This window comes from Tetrao urogallus (genome assembly GCF_951394365.1).
Source record: "Tetrao urogallus genome assembly, chromosome: 1".
In the NCBI taxonomy this organism is placed as follows: domain Eukaryota; kingdom Metazoa; phylum Chordata; class Aves; order Galliformes; family Phasianidae; genus Tetrao; species Tetrao urogallus.
The window spans coordinates 109,498,811-109,510,887 of NC_136813.1; the positions used below are offsets into that span (position 1 = coordinate 109,498,811).

At 40.0% G+C, this 12,077-nt stretch overlaps 1 protein-coding gene across 1 annotated transcript in view; it reads left to right on the forward strand.

Annotated features, from left to right (window-relative positions):
* Positions 1–221: 221 nt before the first annotated feature.
* Positions 222–12,077, forward strand: part of IMPG2 (interphotoreceptor matrix proteoglycan 2) — a gene marked incomplete at both ends in the record, with an annotated part of 49,760 nt that continues 37,904 nt past the window's right edge. The window contains 3 exons of the mRNA XM_079539102.1: positions 222–294; positions 1,640–1,882; positions 11,627–11,793. Of these exons, the coding sequence (XP_079395228.1) occupies positions 222–294; positions 1,640–1,882; positions 11,627–11,793 (483 nt within the window). The remainder of the gene's footprint in view (positions 295–1,639; positions 1,883–11,626; positions 11,794–12,077) is intronic.

Below are 12,077 nucleotides of genomic sequence, written 5' to 3' on the forward strand. Positions count from 1 at the left end.
TTGGAGTGGAATACTCTCTTTGAAAAGATAATTTCCAGGATGTCTTGTTTGACTTTTTTAACCTGATGTTTTTTCTTCCAAAGATAACTTTACGTGACGTCAAGACGTTTTCAAGAAGGGCAATGCTCTTGCTTGGCTCAAGGATACGTTAAAGGCAACGGCTCTTTTGCTGAAAAGGATTTTCTTTTTTTCTTGCCTATTGGCTTTTGGACACGAATAAAATGTTTGCTTTCCTTTGGAAAATCTCTCTCTGCCTCTTGGTTTCGGAAGTGATTACAGGAGACCTTCAAGCAGGTAATGCAGATATCTTTCTTCTTTATATTCTTGTTTTCCGGGTTTTGCCTATAATGTTATGTAGAAAAAAAATGCCTCTCTGCCTTAATTAAAATGAAGGAGGCTAATACAAAAAAACATTTGGTCAAATCTGTGTTGTGATACCAGTGTTTTAAATATGGAGTGATTTACGAGAAAGATTTACTGTTGTTTTAAAAGTAGAATGTAGGCATGGGGTGCAAAGATTTTCCAACTTTAAAAGACATCAAATACTGATCAGCAAGCTTTTCCACATGATGCTTTTTTTCTTTAGTAAATTTGTATTAGATAACAAAATATATGGCCTCCCTTTGGTCAATGAAAATGTGTCAGTTTGGGTAAAGATCGGTGTTTTGCCTTAGTGACCTTATTTGTTCCCTTCTCCCTCCAATATATCATCTACAGGTGGCCTTCTGCTCTAGAGCTATTATTAGTGTACCATTAAAATAGCCATGATCTTTATCCTTCAGTCATCAAAGTCAGAAATGCTATTGACTTTAAAGTTTCAGACTAAATTTACAATCTGTGGGGCAAAAAATGCCATAAAGCAATTACTATTCTTTTAGTAATTAGTTATTCATTTTGATTCTTCTTCAATTGTTTTCTGGGGAAACAGTGAAAGAAAAAGACTGAATTAACTAATTTCAGATAAGCTGCCTGTCAAGGTTAGAAAATGACAGTCAGACTAAAACCAAATAGATGCATTCTCCCCTTAGCTGTAAGGTGGTGTTTTTTGTTTTGTTTTGTTTCTGTTTTTTCTGGAGGGATGTGGAACAACTCAGAGAAAACTTTTTTTTTTTTTTTTTTAAAAAAGGAAGCAATAAGCTAAAGCTAAGATGTCCCTTTCTCTTTTTTTTTTTTTTCTTTTTCTTTCTTCCCCTCCTCCTGTCAGGTTGGAACCAGTTCTTGTGGTGATGGAAGGGAAAGTTGCTAGTTGCCGATTCAGGCAGCTTTCTTAAAGCGTGGGACATAAATGTGGATAGAATGTATGGAATAAAGGCACTTTAACTAATTAAACTTTCCATTTGTGGCCCTGAAAATTTCGAGCACATAATTATTGACATGTATAGTCCCACTGACTTAAGCTGAATCCCAGAAGAGACGTTAAATACAAAACATTAGCATTCACTAGGTCAGATAACATGCTGTAAAAGAGGTTGAGTTTGTTTGTAATAGGACAGTCACACCAACAGGTTTAAGCTTGTTAACAGGAAAAAAAAAAAAAAGAACAGTTAGGTCCTCCACAGACCAGAGCAATGGTGTTGAGACATGCATGACTGCATCTCTACCTCATCTGAGAAATTGACACACGGTTTCAATTTTACAGCAGAAGAAAAGCAGGCTAAAGATGCTTCACCAACCCCTCAGCTCAGTGTCTGGCAGTTTGCAAGCCCCTCTCTGCCTTCTGAACTGAGAAATCTCCATGGCATTGTGGAGGCTGAGCAAGTCAATAGGCATTTGCTGCGCCGAAGGAAGCGCTCCATTCTGTTTCCCAGTGGAGTTAAGATCTGCCCTGATGAATCTGTTGAACAGGCTATTGCCAACCATCTGAAATACTTCAGGCTCAGAGGTAAGTGGGCACCAACATCGTAATCTCATGAGTAACTGATAACATTTAGTTATAAATAAATAATAGATGGAGCTTCTAAACGTAATAATACCATGCAATAGAAAATACACTGTTTCACAAAAAAACTTAATTTCTTAGTGATAATCTTCCTTACGAGAGCTGTTCTGAGATCTGCTTTGATTTAGTGTTCTTGAAACGCTGGTAGAATACAAAGAGGGACCTTTTGGAAGAGTAATGGCAGAGACGTTGGTCAGCCATGTGGCTTTTGGCTGTAGTTGGTTTTTCTCTCACCTAAAACAATTTCTTGTGTGTAAGTCTGTGGTATAACAGCAATGAGGCCTTTGTATGAAGATAAAGAAGTTGGTGTAAATAAGCTTGCTCTGAAAATCTGAAATACACTCTGTAACAGCTTTGCCTGTATCTTGAAATATTACAGCAGTATGATGTATCCATCAGATACACTTGTATCTGACACCACTGGAATGTATTGTTTTTTGCATTTATCCTAAGAATCATGGAAACATTAAGGTTGGAAAAGACCACCAAGAGTGTCTAGTCCAAACATCAGCCCATTACCACCATATGCTCACTAACCACATCCCTCTGTGCCACATCTACATGGTTCTTGAACACCTCCAGGGCCAGTGACTCCACCACCTTCCTGGGCAGCCCGTGCCACTGCCTCACCACTCCTGAGAAGGCATGTTTCCTGACATCCAACCCATATCTTTGTACAGCTGCATTCAAAGATTTTATTGGGTGTTAACATATTCACCCAGAATCCATCAATGAAACAGGGAAGAGCTGCTATCACTTAAGGAAGAAGGAAATGTCTTCAGAGACATGTGCTTTTGCACTTCTAATTAACATTCATTAAGGAGTAAAGATGTAGCTTAGCTACCAAAAATAAAATTTTAAAAAAAAGGAAGAAGAAAGAAGTCTCTATTGACCTTTGTCTACACTACTGTTATGATTATACTAACGTAATAGGTGAAACTGTTATAAACAGTAGGCTGCTAAATCACCTTGGTCAATAATTCTACCCTAAACAATTTTCCTGAGGTCCAGCAAAGGTTGAGACAAGGGGAGTTGTTGAGCTTTTAATCTCTGTGTTCCACACTTCAACCATGAGTGTTGGGTCAGCTTTTCTGCTCATGGGGTTAACACCTTCCTCTCAACAGCCAAAAGATGAAGGCTACTCTATCCCCTCTGGAGTTGTGCAAGCCCCACTTGCAGTCTTTTGCTCATGCTACTTAAAGAAAGAGTTTCGAGCAAACATGGCTGATTTTTACAGCTCAAGGACATCTGCTTGCTGTTCCAACTGATGATACTGCATTGCTTTGATCATGCAGGGCTCCTTTGATAATTCAGCATATAAAACTACAGCTAGGCTAATGTGGCAGAATCAGGTATCTGTACATTTTGTATTCTTCCTTCAGAGCAGTGAGCAACAGTTACAGTCAGGAGTAGCTGAGTGTCTACGTAAAAGTAAATACAAAGAATGTATTTGGAGAACAAAATAGAATTATGTGGGATCAGATCCTCATCCAAATGTTGACTCGTGCCCAGCTTGAGAGGTGTTGACACTGATCACGTAGTCTGACAGCCTTTGTGAGCTTCTTGTTTATGTCTGCTCGGTAGCACTCAGCTGGTATTTGTTTTGCTCCAAATTAATCCATATTATGTGATTTAACTGCAGCCATTCCTCAATTACACATGATACAGGAGCATAAGCAAACACTGAGTAAGCAAAAGTCTGAGTGAGAGTAAAGAAGAGAAACCTGTAAGTTGTTTTGCAAAAGCTTATTTATAACTTGACGATCTTAGGCTGAACCAAAGGCCCACTGAATCCCTCTGCTTTCCTGTTGGACTCCTGGTTTCCACTGTCCTCTATGACTTCTTGAGCAGAGGTGCTCTGGCCATCCTTAGCATCTTAAACTTTTGAAAAAGATCTCTGCAAGAAATAGGGATGACTTTAATTAGCGGCAAGTTAAGCAAGGTCTGGTTCAAACCGCCTGTCATCTTCATTCTGTTAGTGCTGTGCTGCATCAGAACTATTTGGTGAGGCCTTGTTAATTATCTCCTGAGTAAATGCACCTGAGGCCACACCTTGAGTGCTGTGTTCAGTTTTAGGCATCTCACTGCATGAAAGATATCGAGGTCCTGGAGTTTGTTCAGAGAAGAGCAGCAAAGATAATGATGGGTCTGGAACACAAGTCTTATGGGAACGGCTGATGGAACTGGGATTGTTTGGTCTGGAGAAGAGGAGACCCAGGGGAGACGTTATTGTTCTCTACAATTCTCTGAAAAGAGATAGGTGAGATAGGAGTCAGCCTCTTCTCCTTGGTAACAGATACAGAATGAGAAGAAACTGCTTCAAGTTGCTCCAGGGGAGGTTTAGGTTGGATATTAGGAAATATTTCTTCACAGAAAGCGTGGTCTAGCACTGGCACAGGCTGCCTAGACAGGTGGTGGATTCACCATCCCTGGAGGTGTTAAAGAGCCGTGTAGTTGTGGCACTGAGGGATACAGTTGATTGCTGTTTTGAGATAAGAGCTTGTTAGAAAAAAAAAGAAGATGCTTACACGTTCTGGTTATGTGAGGTGTATTTGTTCTCACTACATCTACCTTAGTAGGAAACATGGGGATTTAATTATCTACCTGTAGGTCCCCTAGCTTTACTTACTTTTGCTAGCTTGCTAAAACTTTTACTAGTGTTAGGGACAGATGATCTAAGCAACGATATAATTATTCACTGCTAATTGTTACTGCTGTTGCAGTAGTTAGAAACACCAGCCCCTGTTTCTTTCTACACCTGCAATCTAGGGGACAGTTTCCTCACAAGATGATTTACTCCTCCGGTCATTCACACTGCAGAACAAACCAGCCTTTACATTAGTGGTAGGTATTACTTTTGGTCTCTTTTGAGCTGACTCCAGGGTTATGGTGGTCTCTGCAGTCTCTTGCAGGATAAAGACTCTGCACCTCCTGCAGCTGTGCACGGAAGTCACTGTTGTTGGCTGTCTTTGTATTTCATTTTTTAGAGAATGTAGAGATGAAAATCAGTCAGAGGTGCTTGCAGTTTGGGTATAGCAGGCCTGCGGTTTGGGTCTTCAATACATGTCCTTTTAATAGTAGCAGTAATGCTGCTGAAAGGTCCATGTAAATCTGATGGTGGTTCATAGCTGGATTGCTGTGATGAGCACAACATGTATCCAACAGGTTGGAGGTTTCACAAAAGAGATTCAGTAGGAATCTAACTGTGGATTTCAGATAGCAAGTACGCAGAGTATAGTAATGTTGATCTGGAATAATGATTTTTACTCTTCACAGGCAGGCTATGGACCAAGCCCCTGTTAACAAAAAAATGTATATGAAAAAGTCAGACCAAAAGTCTGTCTGTTCCACTCCAGGCCATGCGACTGACCAGTCACTTTATGCTGACTGCCAATTTCCTTTGGTGTAAACTGTCAGTTGATAGCTGAGAATTTAATAGACTTAAAAGGTGGCCTTACCAGTGGAACAGAAGGAAGGTAAGGGTTGCAGGGTTGATGGTATGCGCTGTTATCCCGGCACTGTTCCTAACAACTGGGTAAAACAAAGGATGCTGGGTCTCGGCACTGTGGCTCAGGATCAGTACTGCTGCTGTCTTTGGGATGGCTGAGATGTATTTACTCCTGTGGCTACTATTCCTAAATTGCATTTGCATTTTTTCCTACTTTGATCCATGGCCTTCAACAGTTCAGCGTATTGAGTGAGTGCATCATATTTTCATACAAGAAGATCAGATGGTCTCTCTGCCAGAACTGTTTTTGTCATCCAGAGCTTCAGGTAAACCTGAATGTCTAAAGATAGCATTTAAGGATTCTGACCAGAGAAGGAAGTGTTCTGGTGTGTCACAGCTAATGAGAGCCAAGGACATTTCAGTACTTTGGAAAGAATAAAACAAATTTCTCACGAATGAAGTTCTATTCATGATTATAATCAAGATTTGGTGATCTCAGGCAAAGGACTGAACTCATAGCAGTAAAGACAGAATCTAAATTTTCTCCCCATTTCTTGAATTGATTTAGATCTATTTACTGAAACAGCAGAAATAATGATGTGATGTTCTGCACATGGATAGAGCTAAGATTGGAGATTCAGTTTGATGCTGAAACCCTACATAACACAAATTATGCAAATCTTGCTGAACAATGATGACAGCAAGCGGTCAAAATTCATGAAAGCTACCTGGCTGAAGCAGTGTGCATTAAATCAAAGTGCTTGTCCAAGTGGGCCTTTTTTCCTTGCTTCCCTCTCGTCCCTGTCACTTATTACACATAGCTCATACTCAGCCAATACATTTCTGAAGTTTATTTGTAAAAACTCTATTTCTGTTTCCCTCCACATTTGAATTATTAGATGTCAGCATGCACTTCTCAAAGTCTCAAGTGTTATCTTGAAAGAGACTCCTTTGTAGTTATTGAAATATTACCAGTGAGAATATTTTGTGCTACAGTTCAGTGTGCCAGCATTCATGGCTAATATCCTTTATGTGGATTAGCTAACCAGCTATTTTAATTAAAAATTTTGGACTGTTACATGTGTTATTTAAAGGTTGTCGTGCTATAGCCCATAATCAACGACATTTCGGCAACAGCTGCGCATGACTTTATTAGTTTGTTTAGCAAGTTCTAATGAAATCTTTGCAGGAAAGATCTCTTAAGAAGTGTCTGTCAATCTCCCTCTTGCAATAGTTCTTATAAAAGCCCACTGCCATTAAATCTTCCAATTATGGAGAAATTGCAAGGGAGGAGAAGGAATTGGCTCAAAATAGAATATTCTGCCTGACTCGATGCTCCTAGCCACTGTACATGATTCAACACTTAAGAAGCACTAATGGGATTTAACTGAGATTAAACTCCAGCGCTCTCCACTTACACAAATGGCCAGAAAGCCACCCTACCCCCCACAGGGTGCTGTCATGTGTTGCCTACCCTATTAACCTCAGAAATCCCTGAGCACAGTCTGAGATGTAATAGGCTAATTGTTTCTCATTTGAGAGATAAATACATCCTAAATTTTAAAGCTAGAGCCAGAGAGGTGCTGTATCCTGCCCGAGTGCACACAAGGTAGCCATTACAGGATAGTGTCAGACAGAGATGTCATCGCATCGCAGATCTCACCTGGAGATTTTGAGAAGAGCAATAAAGTCTTAAGAAAGTAAACTTCAATCACACTTCTTTTTTTTCACCCCTTTCACGTGTTTATAGGACTGAAAAAAGCTTATGCCTACCTATTCATGTTTTTTTTTTGGGTTTTTTTTTGGTTTATTTTTTTGCTGAATTTTGTACATATTGTGTGTACACACTAGATTTGAAGCAGATAAGCTCCAAGGGTTGGGCTTTCTGGCTTCTAGAGGAGAGAGAGATGCTGAGATTCAAATGGCCTTGGTATGCGTCCAGCTTTCTGAGGGGGCCTTTGGAACCCATCGTGGCCCTTAAAAATCAAGACTGTGCCTATGACACGTTGTTCAAGTGGAAGTTTGCACATGTGCACGGGCCAAATATGCTGTTGCTCCATTTTTCCTGCCTTGGCAAGAAAATCTTTTACCTTGAAGATGAATATATTTCAGGGATGAGTTAAGTGAATTTCTGAGGACTTGTGTTATGCACATGCAAAGTGCACACTGGGGAAAAAAAACAACTGAAGATCAAGCCATCTGGTTTTCATTCTTACTTTGAATTCTGATTCATCATGTCAGTCACACATAATCTGTGTACTTACTTTTCTGAGGACAGTTGGAATGATCACATCTCTATAGCAGGGAGCTGTTATCTCATAAAAGTCCTTTTTTTTTTTAGCAGATGAATTCTTCAGGTGAAAATTGCAAAGCAGCTGAGTACTTAACACTAAAATACAAGTTATTTATTGCCAAGGCCATGGGATGAAGGAAGTTATTTTCTAGAGGAGCTTACCTTACCTTCCCACCCACGTGTAACTTCAAAGCTCTTAGCTCACTGCCTTAAAAGATTGATCTCGATTTTATGATGCTTTTAATCGGTATTGTTTACCAGGATTAGAGGCCGGATGGCAAATCCTGTCTTGTCCAGGGCCTGATGCTGCTAATACTGTCCCACATACTCCGTGATTGTGGCTACCCCTGCAGCAAGGCCAGTGAAAGTTCTGAGCGAGATGTCGCTGTAAGGATGGCTCTCCTGTGCCCTGAGGGCTGCCCTGAAGTGACAGCACCACCAGGTCTGCTCAGCAGTTCCTTCATCGTCCTGGAAGTGTTGCCTGCTTGGCTGCTTTGTCTGTAGGGTTCTGCAGCTAGTCTTAAAAACTCTGGCAAGATTGTAATGTAAGGCCTGAACACAAGATTTCTTTCACTTAGCAGTTGGCAAGACAGAAAACATACAGGTAAATGTGTGTTTTGACTAGATGCTTATTATTTTCTTTTGTTTTGGCTCAAAGAAGTTGCTATTTCACAGAATCACAGAACTGTAGAGGTTGGAAGGGACATCTGGAGAGCACTGAGTCCAACCCTCTGCTATAGCTGGTTCCCTATTCCCTACAGTTGGTTGCAGTAGGTTTATGAGATTTCAAATACTAGTTAAATGTTGCTTAATTTATGTCAGAATATGTAGATAGTACACATGGCACAGGTAACGGCAAGTAGCCAGAAGGTCAGAAAAGAAAAATTATGAATTGTTTCTATACAGTAAAATATAGCTATGTGCTGAAACTCCCACTCAAGTTAAACTTTGTTTCCTTATGATTTATGACCTCACGTTTTGCCTACATAGTCTCAGCATGCTTATAATCTACTTACGAAAAGCAAGATTTTTCTTCTATGGGAGTTCTCAAAAATTTGTTGATAAGAACTTTGAACAACCTCCCTGTTGTTGAACATCTGACACAGTGATGGGCTCCACCTTAAACTGAAAGAAGGATATAAACACTTATTATGGAACTGAATGCAACATGAGGGTGGTGTCTCTTCACTTTCTTGGGTGGACACATCAGTTACGCTGTGGTAAGAACTCACTCTTTGACATACTTGAAGGAATGTTGGGAGATAGAATCATATTTGTTTCCTTCTTTATATGATCTGAGTCACGTTGAAGAAACTGTGCCATTCTTTTTCAGTGCTTGGAATGGCAACTCTCATCTAACTACTTAAATGTTGAAAAGGTACATGAGGAAGAAAGACTAAAAGACTGAAACAAAATTGGTCCTTTTCATAGCCAGGCAGCGGGTTTTCTCTTGAACACCGTTTAGGTGAACGCTCTTGGGGACAGTTCTTGGGTTATGCCCCATGCAGTCTGGATTCATTGTCCTGCCAAGCAATCCCCTGCTTCACAAATTGGCCAGTAGAATAAACAGGACAATGACAAGATGAACTGCGTGTCAGAAAGGCTGTAACATGACTTAGTAATCAGTTTGTACCATGCTGTCTCATGTTTTACTGCTTTCCACAGTGGAAATGACAAGACAGGATAGAGGCCAGAGAGGACTCCCTAACTGCATCTCCCTTTCATCCTTCTCTTGTAAATATGACCCTGTTCTGACAGCTTAGGTCTGATTAATGGGCTTGAAGCTCACAGATGGCACAAAGACTTTGGGACTAGAATTCAGTGGAGTGTCTAATTCCAAATGAAAGGACACACAATAAATCTTTAATCTACTGGGAGCTGACTGGGGCAACTCTTCATACAGCAGCAGCTTGTATTCAGACCAGACACACTCTCATCATGTTCATTTAAAAAAAAAAAAAAAAAAAAAGAGAGAGAGATTAAACTATTTAAGATTAAGAGCAGTAAGGAAAACTGCCTGTATTTATCACTGCTAATTATTACTTGCACCTGTAAAGCCAGTCCTTTGCTTGTTGCCATTGAAAATTGGGATTAGACAGTGTCACAGCAGTGTATTTGCAAGCTCTAGCCATGGCTTCATCCTCACTGACAGTGTCCTGCAGGCTTGTCCCAATTATAGGGAATAATCACATTTCAGGGCTGTTGCTGTACATTATTGCACCTGGAGGAAAAGGTCCATTAGTCAGAATTCAGGACATAAATTCCACCCGAAGAAATTAGTGAAACTGGTGTTTCCTGGTATAAGCTTCTAGATCTGAAACTAGATGTAGGTCTCTATGAACACACAGCTCTTAGGAGTGGGATGGTTGAGTGGATACTACAGATGTCCTTCTGCTTCAGGAAGCTTATTAGCACTCCAGCAGGATCCAGAAATCCTTGAGAAGGATTATGGGTTCATTGCCTGAGGTCTGTGCAGAGTAGTATGGAAATGCAGCCTTTGCTTCCTCAGTCACTGAGGCAGCCAGTATAACTTGAAGTGGGATGTGAGAGGACCAATTACTGTGCTTTACAGATAAAGATGTACAGATTACACCTGGAAGCTGGAGGGATGCTAGAGCATTAGTGTATTACAGAAAGTTAATTATGCAGAGTCTGAAGACCATATTCCTCTCCATTCTTACCTGTTAAATGAGCAAGGCCATCTCCATGCAGAAAAGCTGACAGGAATGTGGTGCAGAAATAAGAAATACCTGCATATCTGTAGACAATTCTACAAAGAGAAATTATATCAGCTGCTATGATAAAATGGAGTAAAGAACTTTTTTTCCCTGATGCCATCAAAATCAGCTAAGCTTTTAGGTGTGACGGGGGACAGTCTCTTCAAGTTATTACTTATAAAGCTGTTGCATTTAAGAGAAATGCCCACCCCTTGGTTAGAGGAAGCAATAATATTTCAGAGTGATTTAGGTGTTAAATTTTACACACGCGCATTTAATCAATTTTGGAATTCAGAATACAGGGTACTAAGAAGAAGCAGTATTTAAAAAGATACCAATTTTGGCAGCCTAGATTGTAATTTTAAGCTGATTGGCAAAAATGAGTCTCCAAAGATAGATTCACAGGCAATCTCCTGTAGGATTTTGCTTATGATGTCAAGACTTTCCCTGAATGCAAAATGCTCCTCTGCCAAACTGTACATATATATTTAACAAGTGAAATCAGATTAAAGCTGAAAAGCAGGCTTGTTTGCATGGTGCTATCTCAGGCTGGCACCTGCTGCAGCTGATTTTTAAAGCTGTTCTCCTTTCAATGTTGTTCTCTTACAGAACACATAGGAAATCCTATATATCTTCATCTCCTCCATTTATTCTGGGTCACAGAGAGATTCTTGCTTGAGCAAATGGTATGACCAACTGCTCTGACTGGCAAAGAGCACATTCAAGAGAGGGAGACTAACGCAGCTGGCACACAAGATAGTTCAACATTTAATTTGCAGGCTGTCTATTCTGTCACTGATGTTTCTCAGTGCATATACTCTTCTCAGGAGGGTTAAGGACAGCCTTATTGCTTAACATATTACATTGTTATGTCATCGTCATCCTGCCTTATTTTTCAGTGATTAATGCAATTACAATTTCTGAAATTTATTCTAAATTCTTCGTAATGTTGAAACTAAGGGACCTGTTGCTGACTGAGCTTCTTGTTCAGTGGAACTACCATTCTTACACGCACACACAGACTTATGTTCTATCTCTACAGTCCATGATGATGTTCATTTTACTATTTTGGAATACTGAATTTTCTAAAAAAAACTGACCAATTTTTGGTCAAAGGCTATTCTTTACCTATATTCTTTATCTATCTTATCTAAAGCAATATTGTGTTGATCACCTTTCCACAGAAGCACTTCTGTTGTACTAACAGCACACCTCTCTTGTGCCATCAGTGTGTCAGGAAACAGTCTGGGAGGTCTTCAAGACATTCTGGGATAGACTGCCAGAGCGTGAAGAGTATCACACCTGGATGAGCCTATGTGAGGAAGGAACAATGAGCATTTTTGAAATGGGCATGAACTTCAGTCAATCCGAGGAGCACCGAAGTCTGATTGTGAAGGTGAGTGCAGCACCAGGTCAGTGTTTTCTCCTAAGCAAGGTTATAATATTCCACCACTAAAACCTGCTCAGTGTATGACAGGTGATAATATGTGTGGGCAGCTAAAATTTACAGGAATGAATATTCCCAGCTTTTGGATCCATCGTTCAGAGATCAGGCTGTCTTAAAGCATATAGTGGTTTGTAGATCTTTCTTTAAAAATTATAATTTCTCCTATCTTTGCAAGCTAGATGAAACATAAGAAAAATCTTAAAAGTCTGATCAGAATCAGTAATGTTAGGCTA